Here is a 22,178-nt window from a genome sequence, read left to right as displayed (position 1 = left end):
TATGTCTGTTCAGGACTTGCTTGAGGTCTCTGGTGGAGTCAAGATGCTCATCATTGCCTCTGAGATCTCCTCTCATGCTTGGGAGGTCACCTTCTCAGATTGGAATATCATCAGTATCAGCAATTGAGTCAGTTCCATAAGATAGTGGGCAGTTGTTATTGAGGTTGAGTGATGCCCTTTGGTGGATGTTGTCTGTGTGGATAATGCCTTTGGGGGGCATAGCCCATGGGTCAGGCTCAGATATGGCAGGAGTGCTAGGCTCCCAGAACAGAGTGTCAGGAGAGTTGATGAGGGTTCAGTTGATGGTAGAGAAACTAGGACACCCTGAGCCCCTTCTCCAGTCTGCTCTTTCTCATGCCTGAAGGTATTGCCTGAAGAGGGTGTCCTCCCTAGCTGTCTCATATTTGATTCACACCTGCTTCTGGATATACTCGGGAAGGGAATCAGTGTGTTAAACTTCATCCTCTGAGGGGAGGACCAGGTTGATGGGGTCAGCTGGTTATACCAGGCTTGGTGGGGCCTGTACACTTCTTGCTCTGCAAGCCTTGTGGCATCTCTGGCATCACTCCATGCAGTCAGCAGCTGCAGCTGCAGCCCTCCAGTACCTTTCTTCTCTGCTGTTATAGTCAAAATAGGGGTCATCTGTCCTGATGACTCCCATCCTTCCTTCTTCACTGTCAGTACTCTGGTTTCCAACATATAGCTCCATAGCAAAGCTTTCTCCACTTCCCATTGGTGTTGCATATACAGATCCATGGTTGCTGTTTGAAGGGGGACTTCCATTTCCTCAAGCCATCTCAGAAGCATCAAGGGAGTCTGTGGCACAGCATCCAATGCCAGGCTCAGAGGGTGCAGTTGAGGGGGTGGCTCTCATTGTAGAGATACAGCTGGAGACATCTGTCCACTTGATATGTAGGATGGGCATGTTGGGCCTTGGCCTTCAAAACCCTGTAGCCCAAGGGTTGCTATCATCTCTAACAATTGCTGTCAGGGGTTGGGGCAGGTATCAGTGCATTTCTTCTCCAGAATGATGCATATGTGCATCCCCAGAGTCAGTTTCAGGTATGGTTCCTTCCATAGGCTGGAAGGACTGTCAGACAGAGGGAAAGATGTCATGGAAGGGGAGGTTGGGAGTGACATTGCAGAGGATACATCAGATGTGCTGAAATTCTTGATAATGTCTAATGGCCCAGGCAGTGATTGATTGGTGTCCACAGTACAGCTGTATGATCACCAATAATCCTAATAGTGTTCTGATAATAGAAGTGAGGAGTTCAAAGAACTCATGGGTAAAGTTCAGGTCTGATGAGTTGATTGCAGGGGGCATTTGGTTTCTCAGCACAGTTGGGCTTGAGAAAGGAAAGCTAGAAGCTTTGAGCTAATTGTTAAGCCCAAATGACATGTGATCTAAACACATGATAAACTGACACTGTCTCACACTTCAGACAATGATGTCAGAGTTCACTTGATGTGCTATGTGGCTCTGTGTCTCAAGGCCTTTAAATTGGCTCAAGATAAGATAGTAAAGAAATAAACTTTAGCTTGAAGCTGGGAATACTACAGTGAGAGCTACACTACTTATATACTAGTCATCATCCATCTAAAGATATAACTACCTAATTGTGCATCCTGGCATTATAGAGCATTTTGTCCAGTGTTGTTAAGCTACCTACAAAAGGGTATTGTCTGTCATCAAGCAGTTACCATCATATTGAGGGACAATGACCAACTGGGTGTTGTTGTGATGACTAAGCCTGTCTCATGGTTCTAAGTGTTAGCTAAGTGCTCTGACTAAGCAAAGATAGAGATCAATTCCTTAAATAAAAGATAAAAATGTAGGAAAATCATAACAGGCTCAAGCAAAAGAGCACTAATACAATCTACCTGAGGATCTGCTGCATGATCAACAATCCATGAGATAATGATGGACAGCTTTCTGCTGTCTGCCCCCCCCCCTTTGTGTCTGACAAGCAACCTTAGCACTTAGGAGCAGATGCATATCAGCTGAGGGGTGCATACAGTGGATGCTTCATCTGATCAGAAATAGATTGGGCATGGATAGCCTTATAAAGCTATTTGATGAGACACTAGACATGAAAGGTGTTGCTGATTCACTCACAGATAGTGAAGCCATAGAGCAGGCCAGTCATGCCCTGCTGGTTTGAGTCAGATGGAGGCAAAAAGAGGGGTGGTCTAGATACTCATAGGAGCCACAGCTGATAAGAGAACAAGTCATTGGGATCTCAATATTTAAAGGATAACCTTATAGATAGAATGGAGACCAAATTTTATAGTTCAAAACTAAAGAATAAAATTCTGCTAGTCTCTTACAAGCTGAAGCTATAAAGCATATCTAGAAGCCTTTGAGCCTGGTATCACACAAGCAGACAGCTTAGAGCAATTCTTGTAATCTCTCTCTCTTATCCTCTTTATGTTCCACTCATGCTCTGTCCATTCACCCTCAAAAGCAGACATCAGAATTTGTACTACCAATGAGCCAATTGCTCCAGGTGGATTCTGTCAGATCTGCTCCAAGCTGCTGGATTTACCTCTTGTGATTATAAAAGAACTTGTAAGAGCAGACACATCCTTCTTGCACCAGGGAGTTTGCTAGCCTTACACTGTTATGCAATAACCTGCAAAAAATATTTACTCTCTTCTGCCAGAATGCCCATTGGCCAATGAAAAATAGGGTTTTCAGTCCACCTCAGGACAAACCTGTCACTCTCACAGTCAATAATCACACATAGCTGCATAGGATTATTCATATAGATAAGAATGTTCTGCATAGAGGAGTTGATGTAGTCAAGAATGAATGGAGTAGCATCATCTTGCACAAGATCTGATTCATGAATTTTGTTAATGACTGACTACATCCTGTTCTGTTTCTCTTTAGTATGAGGAATGCAAGAGGATAATTTGAGATAGCCAGAAGCTGCAGCAATAAGCCACTTGGATATGAAAATAAACAGACCACAATGATACAGGTCTTGTAGTACCTACCTGGTTTTGCTGAATTGCATCATTGTCATAGGCCTTGCAAAGAACTGTCTGTAGATCCTGGCAGAGGCTACCAATTTGTGGAAGCCACATGTTCATCAGCTTTGAGGAAATATCAGTGATAGCAGTGCATAGCTGATGTTGTTCATTGGCACTCAATTTTGTCCACATAAATTAGCCAGTATACCTCTAATCTGAACAACATTAGTAAATTATGGGACTTCAGAAATGCATAATACTAACATATTGGATAGGCATCCAAGTGCCATCAACTGCATTATTTGTCTCATCTTCATAAAAGAATACATGAGGTATATGGATTGTAGTGTGAGCCTTGAGAAATCACAATATTGTGACCTACAAAGACTAGGAGAATCAAATGAGAAAATATAATTAAATCATATCTCTGAGGGAAGCTTTGTGTGGATGCTTATACCATATTCAATGCAGTTCAGAAGGCACATATAGCTCACTTACACTAAAATATGACTATAGTCATGCATGTCTGCAAGGTATGTCTGGAAATAATTACACTGGCAGCAAAAGAGATGTATATATTAGTACTTACTATATTATATATGCCTGTAATCTTGCTGAGTAAGAAGTAACATCAACAGCTATAAGCATGCATACCTTAAACAAACTCCTGCAGAAACTCATATTTGTCTTGAAGACCAGATTCAAGCTGGGTCTTCAGAATATCTTTGTTGATATCTGCAATTTATGCTGGTAATATCTGCCTGTTGCAGGCAGATTACTTTCACACAGTGGATAATAGGCCAGACTGAGTATGACAGTCAATTGCTTAAAGACAATTGACTGTTGACTCAGGACAAAACTGTCTATGCTTATATAAGGTTGACATCAGGTACTTGTGTCATCCTGCAACACTCTCCCTCGACACAATACTTCTCAGAGTTCAAGACCCAACAGCCTGATCATGTGAGTCATCTTCTCCTTTTCTAAGGCCTTTGTGAAAATGTCAGCAGGCATATCTTCTGTGCAAAGATGTTCAATATGTATGTGCCTATGCTCAACCTCATCTCATAACCAGTAGAAGTGGAGGTCAAGATGTTTGACATGACCATGATGATCAGGATTGTGAGCAACAGAGAGAGCAGACTGGTTGTCAATCAGCAGTGGAGATGGCAACAGATGATGGAAGCTAAATTCTGTGAACAGATTTCACAGCCACAGAATTTCCTGTCCAGCAGAGATGGCAGCCACATATTCAGCCTCTGTGGTCGATAAGGTTACTATAGATTGTAGCTGGCTCATCCAGCTGACTGCACCTGTGCCCATCTTGACAACATATCCTGAGGTCGAGCACCCATTGTCTGGGTTTCCACTATGATCTGCATCTGTGTACATTTTGAACAGGTCTAGGTTTGTAGCATCAGGTGAATATGTCAATTTTAGGTCAATTATTTCCTTTATGTATCTGAGGAGGCATTTCAGGGCCTCCCAATGCCTCAATCCAGAGTTTTTGCTGAAACATGATAGGACACTGACTGCAAAAGCTATGTCAGGATGAGTGGTGATGGCCAGGAATGCTACAGAGCCAAGGATCTGGAGATATGGGATGTGCTACATGGTTTCCCATTCCTCTGGAGTAGCAGGAGACATTGAGTTGAATAGCTTAGTGTGTGGATCAAGAGGAGTACTGACACTGTTACAGTCAGACATTCTAGTATGTTTTAGGATTTTTTGAATGTACTGTGGTTGAGAGAGTGTGAGTGTTTGGTTTAGATGGTCTCTGTGTATTTTGACACCAAGGAGGAATGAAGTTGGACCTAGATCATGAAGTTTAAAGTGCTTCTTAAGATCATTGACAACATATTATGCAGACTCCATAGACTTTGTGGCAATTGTTACATCATTGACAAACACTGGAACAATAATCTGAGTATCATCTCTCTTGTACACCCATACACTGTGTTCACAGCATACTCTGTCAAAGCCCATCTTGGTCATAGTGCTGTGGAGCTTTTTGTGCCATTCATGCCCAGCCTGCTTCAGTCCATAGATGGACTTGAAGAGATGAAGCATCCAGCTCTTGTCCTTTGTCTCGAATCCCTCTGGTTGTTGAAGGTATACCTCCTCTTTTAGATCACCATTCAGAAACACTGATGAGATGTCCACACTCCAGAGCTCTAGGTCCTCAAGTGCAGCAAGAGTGAGGACTGTTCAGATGGCTGCCCATTTTGGAGTAGGAGAGAAGGTTTCAGTGTAGTCAAAACCTGGCTGCTGTGAGTACCCTTTTGCAACATAGCATGCCTTGTAGCATTCAATGGATCCATCAGGGTTATGCTTCACTTTAAAGACCTATTTTCCACCTATAGCCTTTCGCCCTAGGGGGAGCTTCACAAGCTCAAAGGTGCCACTCTCCTGCAGTGCATTCAATTCCTGCTGAGCTGCCTCATACCATTTTTCACTTTTCTCTCCTGGCTTAGTCATTGCATCTGCAAGTGTCTTTGGTTCATCATTGGGTGCAGATGCTTGGTTTGCCATCTCTACTGCTGTCTGAAATGCAAGCTCAAGAGCTTCTGTATATGTGATATAGTCATCATCATGCAATACAAAGATCATTCCTGTGACAACATCTGTCTCAGTAAGCTCTGGCTCAGCAGTGGTTTCATCAATGGGATCAGAAATGGGTTTATCTGAGTCTGGTGAGTTCATTGCATTGGTGCCAGAATGTTTACAGTGAAAACCATGTCCAGTGTTTGGAGATAGAATTATAAGACCTTTGGAGTTGTATTGTGGCTCGAAGCATGCCTGAGGATGTTGAAGAGGATCTGAGTGCATGCAAGGTGAAAACGGATACAGCAGAGCATTATCCACTGATCACACTCACACCAACACACACACAAAACTCTTAGTTCATGGGGGGATTATAATGCGATAAAAGTAGCAATCAACAAATATAATTGTCTTCTTTAATGAGATCACAGCATGCGAACAGTAATAGCGTGCTTACAACAGTCTGAGGTCTCTCTAGGTCTCAAAGCTTTTTGTTTTATCAGAACAAGAGGTGGCAACAGGTGTTGCTGGGCCTCAAGGCAAAGGTACTGCAGCTCAATACAATACATTGAAACACTCTCACAAAACTCTCCAAAAAGTCCTAAGCACAGCTCAGATCACCTCAAAATCTCTAACACACACAATACACGACTCAAAGCTTCATGCTCTAAGCAAAAACCAATCACAAACACGTCCACAAGTGCCAAAGAGCACAGATCTCTGTCCACAAGTTTCCAAACCGATCATAGACCCACAGGATTCAAACCTATGCGATCCAGAGACACAAAACCCAATAAAACACCGTCCAACAGACCAAAGGGTTTGAACCTCTGCCACCTGTAGCACCATGCGTCACAAATACTTCAAAAACTCAAGATGATGCCCTTCAGACACTGCTCTCTTATTCTCAGGTTAGAGTGCAATCTAAAATCTCTTATCAAACTGGGCTTAAGTCCTTCACAAGCTTTGATGCCTCGCTTAGTTCTCACAGCTCTCTCAAGGATGTTCAATAGTATGTTTATTCTCTCACCCAAAGTTACTAACACAAACCCAGAGCTTAGAGTGCAAGGCTTTCTGTGCCTAATACACCACAACTGTGGGAGGTCAGAAACTTGATCTCTACTCATACAATACCATATTTAAATACTCTACTGTGGTACTTACTAATACAATCCTACTATGGTATCTTCAAAGTGCAGGACTCTATGCTGGATCCTGTGGGTATTATTTGCATGCATATCACAGTTGCCATGCTTATTCTCTTCTGGGCCAGGACTGCACAATGTTTCCCCACTAGCTGACCTCAGCTAGCTGGCCTAGCCCAGTCTGCTCACTTTCTTCTTGCCTTGGTGACACATCTCTGACTGTGGTAAACTGTTCTGGACCCCAGGAGTTATCTCTCATGTCTGGAGTCAGTCACAATAGTTATTTTCTCTTCTCCAGTGTCTCAACATTCCCTCTGGCTCATAAAATGCACCACTTCTGGCCTGACATGCATTAATTAACCTACCCAATATGGTATATGTCATACTGCAGTATGATGCAGAGTCTCTCGCTATGTTAAGCATGCTAAGGCATGGTAAGTATGCATGCAAGTCTCTGAGCAGTACATATGCTATTCATCTCTGATGGTAGTATTCATCTATCTATTCCTTTGTTGCCATCATGTTATTTCTCTGTTCAGCACCCCATTATTCAGATACCTTTCTTTGGGTCTCAGTTCCCTGTTCTAAAGCATGTTCCATCAGTGCATCATTGATCAATGTGATCAGGATTACCAATCATATTTCAATCATAGTCTTTTTATTTTTAGCATGTCCTCTTGTAATAGTATTGGCACATTTAGGGCCAAGTGCTGGGACCTCACATGCAGCCTAACCCCTCTGGTATTAGTCTGTTACTAGGCCATGCACTCTGCTTATTGTTACTTCAGTTTAGCATTATGATGGCTAGGTTTCTGTGTGCTCTAGTTCCATTTTCAGTTACATGCTTACTGGCCTGGAATGCAGTCCATGTATTTGCAATTTTTGCAATTTTACATGCCTGAACATGGAGAGGGTGTGTCAACATGAAGGTGGTGAAGAGGGTGTAGGAGATGTCAGAAGACTTGATAGTGGAGTAAGAGGTGATCCTGGAGGTGTTTGCATATTTGATAGAGTGGACAGAGCTGGTGAGGATGGCAATGATGAGAGTTGCTCAGATGGCAGAGATGGCTTATCAGTAGGTATGTTCTCTTCCCCTTGATGAGGCATTGTTGCATCAGGTATAGCAGTATCTGTGCTGTTATGTCTGTTTGTGGGAGATGTATTGTCACCAAGAGGATTTATAATATTTCTGTGATTTCTAGGAAATACACACTCATCAAATACAGCATGGCTGGAGGTGATGAACTGCTGTGTAGAGAGGTTCCAGAATAGCCAGCCTTTTACTCCCTCTGGATACCCAACAAAGATATATTTTTGAGTGTGTGACTCTAATGCTCAATGTCCTTTTTTTTATACTAGCACATATGCAAGGCATCCAAACACATGAAAATGGAATATATCTGGTTTTCAGTGATTTGGGTCCTATTCTGTGAAGGGTGTGGTGTTTGGAAGAGGATCTGTGGGGATGCAATTTCAGACATGAATGAATACTCAGAGAGTGAGGTTCCAAAATGATGGTGGGAGATGTGACTCATTTAGCATAGCAGTGATGGCCTCTGCAATTGTGTGGTTGGCTCGTTCTGCTGTGCCATTCTGGTATGGTTCATTGAGTTCAGTATGTTGCCTTTTGATCTCATGCTCAGCACAGAAGTCAACAAACTCCTTCCCCATATATTCACCATCTTTGTCTTCCTGAAACTCAATGATTTTGAGTCCTGGATGGGTATTCTCTGCATATGCTTTGAACTGCTTAAAGGCATTAAAGGCATCACTTTTATACTTCAGAGGTGCAACAGCCCAAGTGTCAGATGCACTGCAGATGAATGTTATCCAGTAATGATAGCTCTCTGAAGTTGCAACAGGCATTGGACCTTTGATATCACTGTATACTCACTCAAGAAGGTGTTGCTTCCACTCTGAGGGGCCACAAGGAACATTGTGGCAATGCTGTTTGCCAGTGAGGCATGGTATGTAGATAGGATCAGTTGGAGGACCTGACTCTTGCTTCATTCCAGTTACTAGCTGCTTTGTATGCATGTGCCATATAGTGTCCATGTTTTGATGACAGCAACATCTGTGCCAAAGTGTGTTGTCCATCTGGCAGGTACTTGTAGAGCTTGAGTTTGCAATGATAGTGGTTGATTTTAAGAACAAATGTGTGGTAGCATTGACATAGCTGATATTGCTCTTGTTTACAGTTGCTGTGAATTGAATCTTTTCACCCTGGCTGAAAGTGACATCTGATCCAGTGATTGAGATCTTAAATCCCTTTTCCCATGTAAGATGATAGGGTGATAAGAGATTCCTTTTCAATGCTGGTACATGTAATGTGTCAAGAAGTTCCACTGCTGAGCCTTTCTCCCTCTGAATCTCTGGCTCTAATACTACTGACCCAATCCCTGCTGAATAGATGACTGAATTGTCTGCAAGATGAATGGGAATGACATGTGGAGCATAGAGTCAGAACCATTGTTGGTGAGGGGTCACATGATGAGAAGCACCTGTATTGGTATTCCAATGAGACACAGCAGGTGATGATAGATCAGTACTTGCTTGGCTAGCAGTCTTCTCCTTTGTCTCAGCAGAGTTAGCAGCTTCCAAATCCTTCTTTCCAGCCTCCTTGTAATGATGCTTTCCAGCAGTATGGTCAGCAGCATTTTCATGGTCCTCTTTAAGTGAGAGCTTCTTGGTTATACATTCTTCTTCTGCATGATTCTTGCAAAGGCACCATCCACATTTTGCAGTGGTATTGGTAGCCAGATTCATGGCTGAATGGAAAGGTGTGACTTTGAGAGTGACAGAGACTGCTGGATCACCAGCACACAGCTTCTGATTGTTTTCTTCATTGTGAAATGCAGTGCAGAGTCCTTCAAGAGTGAGTTTATCAGAGAGAAGGAATAGTGATGTGATGAAGTTTCCAAATTCAGGCTGAGGAAGTGCACAAATCAGGGCCATAACAAGAAGCTCTTCTTCTAACTGCTGGAGGCCAAAATGAGCAGGATGCAGAGCATGGATACAACTCATGATTTGAGTGCTCCAACTGGCAAGGTCTGGAAGTGATTCTTCTGTCTCCTTCTTGAGATTGAAGAAGCTATCATAGGCTACAAATCGAGTCACCGGTTTTCTTTGCTGATGGTGTGCCTTTAATGTGTCTCACATCCTCTCTGGATCATCAAGGCAGAGGTAGATTGTGCTAGCAGCTGATATCTGAGTCTCCTTCCAGTCCTTCTTCTCCTGGAATGTTGGCTTCTTGGGGTCTGCAAACTCCAGTTAAGAGTCACAGCCAATGGTGATAAGGTATTCATGGCAAGTTTTGAGTAGGGCTGACATGTTTTCTTCCCACTCACCATAATTGGAGGCATTTAGGTTGTTGAAGCCTTTTTTGATCATGTCAAAGGATGGCATGATGTATGTGGTGATATTGTTTCAGTAGTGAAATGACTGATGGAGAGATAGCAGGGCACAAGCAAGATGTGAAGAAAAAAATGAAGTAGGCCTTAAAGTGCAGGGCCCATAACCTGTTGCAGGCAGGTTACTTTCACACAGTGGATAATAGGCCAGACTGAGCATGATGGTCAATTGCTTAAAGGCTGAGGTACATATGACTACTACTTACCTGAGTATGACAGTCAATTGCTTAAAGGCAATTGACTATTGACTCAGGACAAAACTGTCTATGCTTATATAAGGTTGACATCAGATACTTGTGTCATCCTGCAACAAATACCATGTCGCACATACATTTATATATTATTATCACAACCATCCATTGATGGAAGGCCCATATGATTATAACTTCAGGAACAGTGATAGCTATGAGCATGAGCATCAGTTGGTGGAGCCCTATGAAAGCCCATCTGTGAGATTTGAGATCAGGACCTGGAATGTTTAGATGCATGGCGACTGAGGTGCAAGTGAAGACTGTCACAATGCAGCTGAAGATTACATACCAGGTGCTTTGATTGCCTGATGAATCATTCATATTAGCTTCGTTTTGAGTGTTGCTGGTCTGAACACACTTCTGCAATGACAGAAGAATAAGATCAAGCAGACATGAGATCAAGGGCAGAGGTTTCCTGTATTTGTGGTTAGAAAGAATCTTGAGAAAAAGTGTCTGAATGCTCACATCTCTAAAGCCTTATGGGAGTCAAGATAAGGCAACTTCTCTGAATTTCAAAGCTGCATAGTGAAAAAGTAAATGATGAGTGTCACATTATGTCTGTTAATGCATCTATCAGAATGGAGGTTAGGTATGTGATCTGGTTTCCAAGTGATTTTATCTCCTGTTAGGATTAAGAGTCATCAAGAAGGGAACAAGACTAGCATGCAAGACATAGTAATTAGATGTTGTTACAAGCCTATGAGCCAAGAAATTGCATCCTGGAATGAACAGCAGAGCAATTTTCACCCCATGACAGTCAAAATGCCCTGAAATTTTTAGTGGTTAGCATTCTGCTGAATATCATCCCAATTTACAGACCAAGTGCCCATGACAGGTGGCTGTGAACTGGATTTTACCAGGCCACAATGATGTTCAATGATAACATATTGGCAGTATATTCGCCTAATTTTGGAATTGCCAATCCCTGGTAGGTCAAGGAAATCTGGAGAAACATGCAGGGTCTCTTATTTATCCTATAGGACTCAATAAATAGGAAGCAGGAGCATGTCTTTCCCACTTGAAAAAAGGTTCCCGACCTTGGACTGGCACAACTTCACATATGAAAAGGAAAATGATAACCAATGACTAGGATGGAGAGCTTCAGTCACAATGAGGAGAGGCAAGTGAACAGCAATGCCTCAACTGGTATTGCCATTATCGATGCATGTTCATATAGGCAGAATTCCTTTTCACATTTCTGACTTTGAGATGCCAGTGTTCCACTGAAGTCTCAATTGGCTCTTTCAATACTACTGCTTATGCATATATCTCGGTACTCTCACCCTCCACTTGGTTAAACAAGTGTGCATATTACTCTGTACCAGGGCTCACAACCACAATTGCAGTGGGGAATTGAATTTATCAGTAGTGACCACAGCAATATGTTGAAATATGCCCTGCAGCATGGCAGGGTCCCCAAGGGGGAATTGCATGAGTATGTTCATCAATGATAATGATCTAGTTTATCAAATCACACCCACCAGTGAGCCCACAACTATATCTGGTTCTGGTATCACCTTCTTTGCCTTTATGCTGCAAAATCTGGCTGCCTTCTTTGGGGCAATCTTCTTCACCTCTGGCTTTTTTCTACCAGCAGCGATAGCATCCTCCAGCATAGGCTAACTACATGTTGGGATAGGTGGAGATGTTCCAGCATAGATCCAGGTTTTACTCTCTTCAGAGGGATGCAGCTCTGGGGTGAACATCCACAGGTTGGATGTAGGTGCTTGGTTGGGGGTTATCATGATCATCGTGAGGACAGTGAAATGGCAGAGTATGTTCCTTTCTTTGCTCTCTTCGCATTTATAAATGCTGGTTGTTGATCATTGACTTTCAAGGTTCACAAGTACAATGCAACCCATTGCCATGATCCAGTGGCACACATCATTTCCTGTTTTCTTGTCAGTCTGGATACAGTCTCTTTTTCAATTCAAACCAGTTCAATGGGTGGTCCCTGTCCAATGTTGCACAGTGAATTTTACTGTTGCAGAGGTATAAGGGGGTCTGTCAAGAATTGAAGCTTGCAGTCAACAGCTTGCAAGAAGTCACTTCAAGACTCGAACTTTGAAGAAACTTTGATGGTCATCTGGATACTCAGAAATGCTGTCTATCTTAATTCACCCAGTGTCAACAGTGTGTGGACACACTATTTCGGTTGGACAGACCCATTACCAAAGGACCAGTCACTACATTCATGAAAATGATGGTCCGACAATCACGTGCTTCAAGCGGGCCACAGAAGACCCCGAAGCAAATCTGTTGACATCATAAAACAGTCAATCTCACATATTCGGTTCTTTCTCACTCTTCTTTCCCAATGTCAACCATGAAAGTCAATGCCTGTGCCATACTAGCAGCTACCATAGCCAGCGGACTCAAACCGCACATTTTTGAGGACAAGCTTCAGGAAAGGGCATGGTGCAAGTTAAGATTGGCACAAGCTCTGAGGACATTTGGTATGAGCACCTTCAACTACTGCATAACAACAGAAATGATGACCAGCTTACCAGGAAACCGAGGCTATGATGAAGAAATTGCAGGGCATGTCAAAGCTAGGGTATGTACATTCATTCATTTCTGCATGTTTACTCACCAACCCGCCTTTTCCAGGATGCAATTGAGACGGAATGTTTCTGGGCCAATCCATGGGTACTGGTGCTCGTCAAGCTCTACTGCCTTTGACTGTCTGATGGATCTCAGGGTCTCCACTTCAAGCTCATCCAGCTGGAGGACCTCCTTCTAGTTCACTTTGAGGGAAAGATATTGCAAGCTGGGAAATACCTGTTGAACACTGCGGCATTTCTTATCCATTCTAAGATCCATGCAGCCAGGCCTGATATTATATGCGCAGCACATTCGCATTCCCTTTATGGAAAGGCCTTCAGTGCACTGGGAAAGCCACTGGATATGATTTCGCAGGATAGTTACACATTTTATAATGTAGGTTGATCCATTTTGTGATCGGTGTTGGTGCTGATGCAGAAGTAGGATCATGCGGTGTACACGGATTACAGAGGCATTGTATTTGACATTGAAGAAGGGGATACGATTGCTAAAGCATTGGGATCATAAAAGGTCGGGGACACTATTTAATCTCCAATATGGAATGCTCATCAGTGGTGTCATAGGCAGCTATACTCCAGATACAGCAAATATCATGATATCCTACTCAGTGAAAGCTGATGTATTGCCAGAATCACAGTCTGCTTGTTGCTTCTGATATGATCGAAGCGGCCGTATGGTTTTACATTTCTCTGGAGAAGGCATGTCAAGTTCAGCTCCTTGCCGATGCTGCAGGGAAGAAGGTGAAGATTTCGTCTGAACAGGCTGCAGAGACAGGCTCAAAGGTTGGAAATAAGACTGCGGGATGGTTCAGCGGCCAAATGGAGTTTGCTTTCTTGGAGAGTGAGGAGCAGAATTCCTTCGTGTACTTGAAAGAGTAACATTCTTTGTAATCATTGAGTTCCATATACTAGATACAGTTCATACATGTCAAAACAACAACAAAGCTACGAGCAAAGCAAATTATATGAGAGAGCGGTAGCGTTTAATTGTTCAGTGGATACATACTGGGATGCGAGGGAAATCTTCTTTTCTTCACTAATGTGTAGTCAAGAACTTCCTTCCATACTTCTTTTGTCCTGGGCAGACACACCATAGAGAGCCATGTCGAAAACGCACTCATACTGAATCCCTCCCGAACTCGCAAAGACTCAAACATCACCAGGGAAACTTTGTCTACCTTGAGCTGAGGTCGAGTAAGGGCTTCGTCAAGCATAGCCCAACGAGGAACTTTTGTTGGAAACTTGTTCCAACTCGCACGGGAAATGTTTTCGATGTCGACCTCCATTTCGATAGTCACCCTGGAAAGGTGGCGCGGACTCTTGAGCTGGTGAGGAGTAGAGGCCCACCAGTTGACGGTCATGTTCGTCTCAAAGTTCTTGTCAGTGAGGAAGACATAGACGTGGTTGATGGCGGTGCCGAGGTTGAGAGGCTCGAGGGGGGTGACTATATACGAGGAGAAAATTTGTATCAGCATGCAAAAGAAGATTATGACACACATGGACTTGCTTATATTGAAACTGTCGATGTAGATCTCCCAAAGGATGGGACAGAGCCTGATGATATGGGAAAGCCGGCGAACGAAGTTATTGTCGTTGCATATGACACGGGAACGGTGCCGGAGGGTCAGCTTGGACAGGTTGCACAATGCAACGAGCGAGCGACGGCTCGCAAAGAGATCGAGGAAGATCCAGCCGGTGGTGTTATCGACATATATGGAGATTCCCTGGATCTCTGGTCCTTGCTGACCGTCGCTCATCTCCCTGGGGGTGACAGAAGTGGCCTCCATGGGATCCGCATGCGCGCTGTTAGCCGACTCGTATTCCCGAATGTCGATGTCCTGCGTCTCCAGGTTCTGGAGATTGGGGTAAGACCCGACGAGGGATATGAACTGCGATTCGTTGCATTTGACAGTGTGTGGATTCAGGACGCAGACGTTGGGGAATGAGGAGAGCGCGTTCATGAGGATGGGGAGGTTTCTGGCCTCGAGGAAGTTTTGGCGCCAGATGTTCATGCTGTTGACGGGGATGTGGGGGTCCTTGAGTTGGGCGAAGAGAAAGGGGATGTAATCGTCGCATCCGATTTGGTCTGATTTGCTGTTGATGTAGAGGGAGGGACCATGTTGGTCTATCGGTGCGGGACCGGAATCTGCTAGAGCGCCGAGTAGCGGGTGCAGATCAGAAGCAGCTTGTATGTGAGTGTACAAGGCTTCGGATGTGTAGGTCTGGTTCCAACCGTATTTGAGAAAGTCTTCCAGGCCAGGTGTTTGGGCGGTAGGAGCCCCGCGTTGGGGTGGCGTTGTCAATCTAGGGAAGGGGTGAGATGGTCATTGAGATGGAAGAGAGCAGAGGCAAACCTATCACCAGATGAAGGCACGATGATTAAATGAGTTGAACGGGTGAAGGAGAGGTGTATGTATATTCCTTGAAGGTGCTGAGCCACTCGAAGAGGAGCCACTGAAACTTCACCGATTTAGGATTTCATCAAACGAATGCCTATATCCATAACTATCAGGGTCGTGTTGTTAGTCAGAGGCTCAGGAACACGCACGTACGACGCGTCGAGATATCGTTATGGCCGAATTAAGGTACAATGTGACTTATTATCTTTCCTGGTGCCATGGTATTTCCGTTTACAATAGAGGCTGTAATTGTGGCACAGAAGAAGGATAAGTCGGAGTGGTAAAAATCAACGCTCCGTCCAGTAACTTGGTGCTAAGTACGATTCAAGCAGACATCTTGATGCCTGGCGGCATCGCTTTAAACAACTAGGCGCAGCAGTCTTGAGGCATCCCTAGTCAACCTGGGCGGGCCCGGGTCTTGAAGAACGTACTCTTGCCAGGATCCTTCATGCTGCAGGAAATTTTCTCAATCTTCAATCAGTCGTTCAGGAATTTATCGTCCAAAATGTATTATTGGAAAATGTTTCTACGAATTGCCAGTAAGAAGCCAACCAAAGCCTTGGGAGAAAATAGCATAACCTACATCAAGCAGGCCCCGGTTCAAACTACCGGATGGAAATGTTTTCAGGGCTTAATGTTGGTGTGCTCGCCAGAAGTGGAGCAAGTATGTTTTGCTTGGATATTCGGATAGCTGAAACAATCCGAGTCTAGTTGGCAAAGTAATTGTCAAATAGCGCCGCTACGTTGTATTCCAGGATACCCTTTTCGGAGGTAAAATCAATACGAAACAACAGAATGAAGTTGTTCTTGCACACACATTCCGAGTGTTCCACGGTGGAACAACCAGCAGGCGAAAAGGTTGCGGGAAAGTCTGGATAGCCACATGGAAGGTTGATCTTACCCTCGATCCTCCGAGTCATTGACATCGATCATGGTTTTCTACAGATTTTAGCATTGTCTATGAAGCATTTCAGGTTCTATGGCCCTCGCCTTTACCATCTGTTGTCATAGAGTCTCATGCATTCATGCTTTAGTCCATGTAAAGTCTAGGCATCTTGCATGGGATGCAGTGACTTTGGTATCAAAAATGCCTCCAGGAAGTTGAATTCTATTCCTGGACAAGTTACGGCGGTAACAATTATTTCGTACTTGCGCATTCTTCGTAAATGGCCGCAGGCGTAACATTTCTTTAGGATCCAGCCATGTTCCTGAGCACCAAGCATACGAAGGGCCGCTAGCACTCGGACCGAAGGGCCAGGTATCTCAAATCTTTGGACAACGTTTGGTGAAACAATGAGTATTGATGACGGTTTTCACCGACGAAGAAGAGAGAATCTACACGTGTAGAACATTGTCCTCTCGTTTGCGTATTATGGACCAAGCAGAGTTCTATTGTCCCTTGCAGGCAAGTATGTGCCTCGAACATCCATTTATAAATCCCCTGATTCGCAGGACATAGACACTAGCGAATCCAAGCAACTATCGCTGGCTTATTGTGTCCATATTGTGGCGTTTCTGAGCGAAGTAACCGCCGCTTCGAGGATATACACAGCCTTAGCCATATGCCTACTCTTCGTCGTCGCCTGGTCCAACCCAAAGTACCTTCCTCTTATTTCGACCTTCTTCGATACTGACATTCCCCCGTTTCTAGAGCTATGGCGCCGGCCGTATTCTTTAGTGCGTATTTGACGCTGGGGAAAGGTCAATCGCTCTCTTGCCGGGACCTGTACTCGGACATTCAACTCTCCCCTACGAAGCTCTGTGCTTTGGCTCACTCGGATCAAAGAGCCTTTGCATCTCCACAAGCCGACGGGGAAGGGAGCGAGTTGGTCATCGATGATCCGAACTCCGCTGTCCTTGGCGGCGGCCAGTTCTTCCATCTCCTTCTCAAACATCTCAAGGATCATCAGATTTCAATTGCCCGCTTAAAGCTGTCCGGCTTGAGCTGGTTCAGTGTTCCTGACGTGAGGACGTGGCATATCGTGCTCACCTCGTTCCCGAGTATTTCCTCGTTGTTTCTGGATGGTGTCAAATGTGATGAACTTCACTTCCTGGAGCTTATTCGGTCGTTCCCCACATTGAATCATCTGAGACATGACGAGAACATGATCCGGGCGTACGAGTCGACGAGAAGTTTGGGTGTGGAGAATGTCGAATCACGATTTGCGAGCATCGAGGACATTTCTAATAGACAGCAGGAGACAGAACTGGATTTTGTTCATGTTGGTATCACCACTATCTCCGACCGGATTATGCTCGGCCTCTTTATGACTCGAAAATCTCCCGTCGTCCTCCAACATTTGAAGGAGCTTATTGTCCGGGACCATGCCAAATTCGTGTGTGACATAAGCTTCGTTCGCCTTCTGAATATGCTCCTCGAATTGACGACCTCCCTGTTTGATCTCAACCTCGATAACTTCAGTATCAGTATGTGCACAGATCGCTTTCATATCATCGATCATACATTTATTATCTTTCTGTAGCTCAGTTTCTCCCCCCTCTGAACATTCCGAACCTTCACTGGTTTCACTTCACCATCCGTTTGAACTGTGCATTTCAGATGGACCAGGCGATCTTTTGGTAGATAAATACGCTCCTCCATCTGCCGAGGGAAAACCAACTCAGGATGATCACGGACACGGTGGAGATCGATGTGGAGTCGATTCCCATTGGTGCTCTGTCCCCTCGTGACATCTCTGCGTGGACTGCATTAGACCGAGCGATATGCCGCGACGAAATCCAATTGGAGGAACTGTTCTTCAAGTTTTGCGCGCCTGAGGATGACGGGCATGTTTATCGCTGGATATGTACGCGATGCGGTCCACTGAGGACGATTCGTGCTTTACCTTGCTGAATGACCGTCATCAGGAGGTGAAACTTGAGGATTTCTTGTAATGCTACAGAAAAATCTTGATGAAGTGTATGTAACTTGGTGGCTGGAAAATACTGTTGACGTAGGGTTAGGGTTGAAATGCTTTGTATGTTTGTTTTCAAATTGCTATCGTGACGTACGTTGCTCTCTACTATCACCATGGACGACGAGACGGCAGAAATCGAGCTGGTGCGTCCGTCATGCTCGCTATACGTGTAAATGGAACCTCAAGTCTTGTTGCTCTAAGAAAGTGACGCGCGTTCGTAGCACCTAATAGAGTACACTGTTAGCTATAATGTAGACTACAGGATACCAATCAGTAACATAAACGAAGTAATATAAGTAGATACTCACCCTCACACAGCGTAGCAATAAGCAGAAACGCGGTGAGGGTGTTCGACGGACTGTATTCAATATATATAGTCCATCCCGACATAAAGGGGTATCGAGCTCCGCCGGCGGGATACGACGGAGCTCCTGCTTGCTAATCCAACAGTTGCCGGAGCAAAACCTTAATAAAACGAGGTAAATATCGCAAAGAATGGCAAGTAAATTTCATGCATTTTCTGGTAGGCAAATACTTAACCAAACAGCAATTCTTAACAGCTTCGATACGCCCCTCGCCAAGCTAGAGAATTCTATATTACCGCTGTATACGTCTACGCAGATCCTCAACCGACGTGCAGGCAGTAGGTCGCGGTTTTTCAAGCAAGGACGGTGAACTGATGTTCAGTAGACATCGAAAAGGCTTTACTGAAGATTGATGAACTGGCGAGCAATCAGGAGGGCATTGCAGCTGACGAGGCGTTGATTCTCCGTGGGTACGTATATCCCTTCTCTTTGAATTCGTCTTGCTTACCGTCGCCAGACCACAGCCCAACCAGCTCGACGCATATAGGGATGGATTGCAACGTCTCAACGCCGCCATTGCCTTCAAAGGTTCTGAGAGCAGCTCACTGGAAACGGTGCATTATAGTATCCATCTCCTTTCATATTTTCTGATGTCGTATCTAGGCTCGTTTGGTCGAGACGGGGGCCAAGAAACTGGCGCAACTCTCTGCGCGCGTTGCCGCTGCCTTCGACGCATCATCCATCACACCCTGCTTTACCCTCTATATCGTCTATACTCAAGGAAGCACAGAAGGGATATACGGACATGTGTGACGCGTGGTGTCGCAAATGTCTAGAAGGCCGGGGAAAGCGAGTGCTGGATCGCGCCGATACTATCGATCCTATAGCAGCTGGGCTGGAGTTTGGGAAATGGTCTGAATCGATACTTGACGTGGCCGTGGTCTGTGTTGAATCCCTATCTCGTGATAACTTTTTGAACACTGTATGCAGGAGGAATTGAATCTTCTTGAAGATCTCTCGCCGCTTTCGAACTCGCAGCTCGCGTATGGTGCTCTCATGAACCCGAGCCCCATGCTCTTCAGTAACACGCTCAATTCTCTCATTGGTTTCATCAAGCGTTCCCTGCACAAGTACAATTTTCTCACTCTTTCCTCGTACGAATATATACTGTCTTTGCAATCTCTGTAGGACAAGACTATGGTTCGGAGAGGCACCGATGCCCAGAACGAGGCAAACGAGTTTAAAGATGGCTTGCAGAGTCTTCGAAATGTTTGTCTTCGAAGCTTCACCGAGTTCCTAGCTGATGTGAAAATGGCGTCTATGGTCAAGGGAGGAGAGTTAGGCACTGCGCTTGCCAATTTCGTCGTTTCGGTATGTATCTCCGTGCCCGTTATACCTCGTGCTAATCATAATTGTAAGGCGGCATATTTTGAAAGCAACTTTTCGCTGCTTATGTAGGCACTAAGCGAAGAGAAGGGGAAAGCGGCTACCAAGGAGAGGTTCACGAGGTTCTATGATATGTTTGATGAGGTCATTGAGCGATACCGGGGCGTGGTGTCTGTTTTGGACGATGACGAAGAAGGGAGGGCCGAGCTCGGGGAAGAGGTAGTCAAATTGATCATACCTTCATTAGAAAGGTTTGTGGCGAAACATAGGGAGAAGGGGTTCAGTAAAAGTGTGTTCAATTTGCTGAATTAGGTGGCATCACTGACCTGCTGCGTAGATCTTCAGGAGTGTACGTTTCTTCCATTTTGATTTCCTGATGCTTCTTTACTGATGCTTCCTCACAGATATAAGACTTTGAGTAGAAGATGTAGAAACGCAGCTGCGATCTATATATCGATAATGTCTGAATGGTATGTATTATTGCGGTGTCTCTGTACAGTTCGATAGATGTTGCTATGCAATGACCGTAAAGGTCGATATGTCCGCCCGCATCATGATGCGTCGATTGGCAACCTAAGATTCGGGCTTTCCTCTCTTGTGATTTGATAGCTGAGATTACGCATTAAGCCATCCTCCAGTGCTATGGCATCCATCATTAGCGATATATTTTTCCCCGGTTGGTGTCCTGTTCGTGTTCAGAGAATGAGGACTTAGCATTCGATGATCGTCGCTGGCATCGTATCTAACCTCTGTTACATGCCCCTGATGATTGTCGGCCAGTAACTTTGACCGCCACCCTCCTCTGTGCTTTGTCTTTTCCAGTCCCGTTTGATACACTGTGTCTCTGTTTGGTAGGTATCATTCTGCGAAGCATTTTCTGTGGCTGAGGGTGTGTTGGCAGACTCGTGTCTTTCCCTCTGGCATATGCGGTTGAAGTAAGCTTGTAGTTCTATAAGTCTCCTTATGGAGAACATATGTTTATTCTACTGCGGTACTAGGTCTTCCTTGTTTTAACTCGCGCAACCTATGGGGGTGACAATACACCATCGTCATCCGCTCGCACACGCGTATTGGTGAGTCGCTCTTGCTTGATTACATTTTTGTGTTTATATAGCGTTCATTTAGCTGCTGATAGTTCCCTCATTTAGCTTTATGGTGGTTTTCTCTGTGATACTTTTGGTAATAGGAGATGTTTCTTTCACCTGAGAAACAGCTGACCCATGTTATAGATGGGTCTCCGACAAGGGGAGACCATCTAACGCGATGAATGGAGCCTATACTGCCATTCAACTGCGTCATCTCCGTAAGTCTGTTGCCGATTTCTCGCTACGTATTGACAGCATTATGTAGGACTCTTATTACAGCCATCTTCGTCCTGTTCGAGGCATCTACTATGATTATTTTGGAAGGTAGGCTCGTCCCGAAGTACCGCTCTTGGATCTAGTTCAAAAGCTGTTCAAGTATCTATGGCAGTCATCTTATGGAAAACTAAGAAAAGGCTGTAGTCAATCGAGGCCAACGACAACCTTTCTTCGATCTTCCCTGCAAGCCTCTTCTTCCGATCCGTAACGTTTGCTATATACATTCTTCTGGGTATAGCGTTCGCGGCCGCTTTTTTTTTCTATTAAAGACGAGATAAAGATATCATTTTTAGAATCAGTGCTTCTATCCTTCCCAGTCCAACAGCTAATTCTCCCATTTGGGAGGTGATTTTGACCACGCGTACGTGCTGACTTGCTCTTATTGAGTTTCTTATTGACAATGATGTATCAGCCTCCATTGTGATGGCTTTGACATTTGGGATACAAAAAGTAAGAACTTGGCTGTCTGTCTGATGCTGCGATCTCATATCAAATTGAACAGGATATGATAGCGTTCTACTGGAACCCTAAGAGAAGTGGTAATGTCGACAAGGTGGGTTAGTTCGACATTCTTATCCGGGGCGTTGCCGTCAAGGAAGCTCCGACATTATGGAGTTGCAGGCTGGAACGCAAAATATCAGTGTCAGGAGTCTGATTTATATATTCGTGTATCTGTTAGGTGACATGTTGGATTAAGTTAGATGTGTCAATTTTAGAGCCGCCATCGATTTGATTGGGTTTATTTCGCTTACGGTTATTTTCTAACTGCATTTTTATGTCTTTGGCTTGTAACACCACCAAAAAAACATCACCCTTTGCACCCCACGCGAATACACCAGAATACACCAGACAGAGTCCAACGATACCCTAAGTAAGACAACACAACCAGAAATTATATGGTAACGACAGTGAAGCG

The 22,178-nt window shown here is 44.5% G+C and overlaps 3 protein-coding genes across 3 annotated transcripts; 2 read left to right on the top strand and 1 right to left on the bottom strand.

Moving 5' to 3' along the window:
- Positions 1 to 12,655: 12,655 nt before the first annotated feature.
- Positions 12,656 to 13,772, top strand: BT62DRAFT_1009343 (arad-like aldolase/epimerase; the record flags this gene model as incomplete). The annotated part of the gene is made up of 6 exons (XM_043177544.1): positions 12,656 to 12,785; positions 12,840 to 12,886; positions 12,940 to 12,978; positions 13,030 to 13,269; positions 13,318 to 13,350; positions 13,524 to 13,772. 6 exons carry the CDS (start codon positions 12,656 to 12,658, stop codon positions 13,770 to 13,772), a joined length of 738 nt encoding a protein of 245 aa, XP_043037022.1.
- A 15-nt stretch (positions 13,773 to 13,787) lies between these two features.
- Positions 13,788 to 16,126, bottom strand: BT62DRAFT_935130 (uncharacterized protein). Its single transcript, XM_043186865.1, has 8 exons — positions 16,104 to 16,126; positions 15,876 to 16,050; positions 15,852 to 15,853; positions 15,738 to 15,815; positions 15,627 to 15,683; positions 14,401 to 15,197; positions 13,985 to 14,337; positions 13,788 to 13,962 (listed from the first exon to the last, which is right to left on the bottom strand). Exons 5-8 carry the CDS (start codon positions 15,644 to 15,646, stop codon positions 13,930 to 13,932), a joined length of 1,203 nt encoding a protein of 400 aa, XP_043037021.1. The 5' UTR covers positions 15,647 to 15,683; positions 15,738 to 15,815; positions 15,852 to 15,853; positions 15,876 to 16,050; positions 16,104 to 16,126; the 3' UTR covers positions 13,788 to 13,929.
- Positions 15,798 to 21,995, top strand: BT62DRAFT_1034465 (uncharacterized protein; the record flags this gene model as incomplete). The annotated part of the gene is made up of 28 exons (XM_043178368.1): positions 15,798 to 15,956; positions 16,048 to 16,182; positions 16,238 to 16,266; positions 16,363 to 16,454; positions 16,486 to 16,550; positions 16,745 to 16,890; positions 16,944 to 17,719; positions 17,776 to 17,872; positions 17,903 to 18,083; positions 18,196 to 18,270; positions 18,529 to 18,689; positions 18,738 to 18,853; positions 18,901 to 18,985; positions 19,033 to 19,129; positions 19,297 to 19,455; positions 19,506 to 19,596; positions 19,632 to 19,645; positions 19,704 to 19,886; positions 19,974 to 20,152; positions 20,239 to 20,250; positions 20,306 to 20,371; positions 20,757 to 20,790; positions 20,900 to 20,974; positions 21,252 to 21,310; positions 21,556 to 21,623; positions 21,675 to 21,712; positions 21,765 to 21,815; positions 21,942 to 21,995. 28 exons carry the CDS (start codon positions 15,798 to 15,800, stop codon positions 21,993 to 21,995), a joined length of 3,297 nt encoding a protein of 1,098 aa, XP_043037020.1.
- Positions 21,996 to 22,178: the final 183 nt, after the last annotated feature.

The sequence above is a fragment of the Guyanagaster necrorhizus genome, assembly GCF_019112545.1.
Source record: "Guyanagaster necrorhizus MCA 3950 unplaced genomic scaffold BT62scaffold_23, whole genome shotgun sequence".
Taxonomy (NCBI): domain Eukaryota; kingdom Fungi; phylum Basidiomycota; class Agaricomycetes; order Agaricales; family Physalacriaceae; genus Guyanagaster; species Guyanagaster necrorhizus.
This window is presented reverse-complemented; position numbering and strand designations above follow the sequence as displayed.

Coding starts and splice junctions, on each gene's coding strand:
- BT62DRAFT_935130 (XM_043186865.1), bottom strand. CDS start 15,646: ATGCCGCCAGGCATCAAGAT. Junction 15,198..15,626: donor ATGCCGCCAGGCATCAAGAT/GTCTGCTTGAAT, acceptor CCCCTTCCCTAG/ATTGACAACGCCACCCCAAC. Junction 14,338..14,400: donor CATCGACAGTTTCAATATAA/GCAAGTCCATGT, acceptor CCTCGTATATAG/TCACCCCCCTCGAGCCTCTC.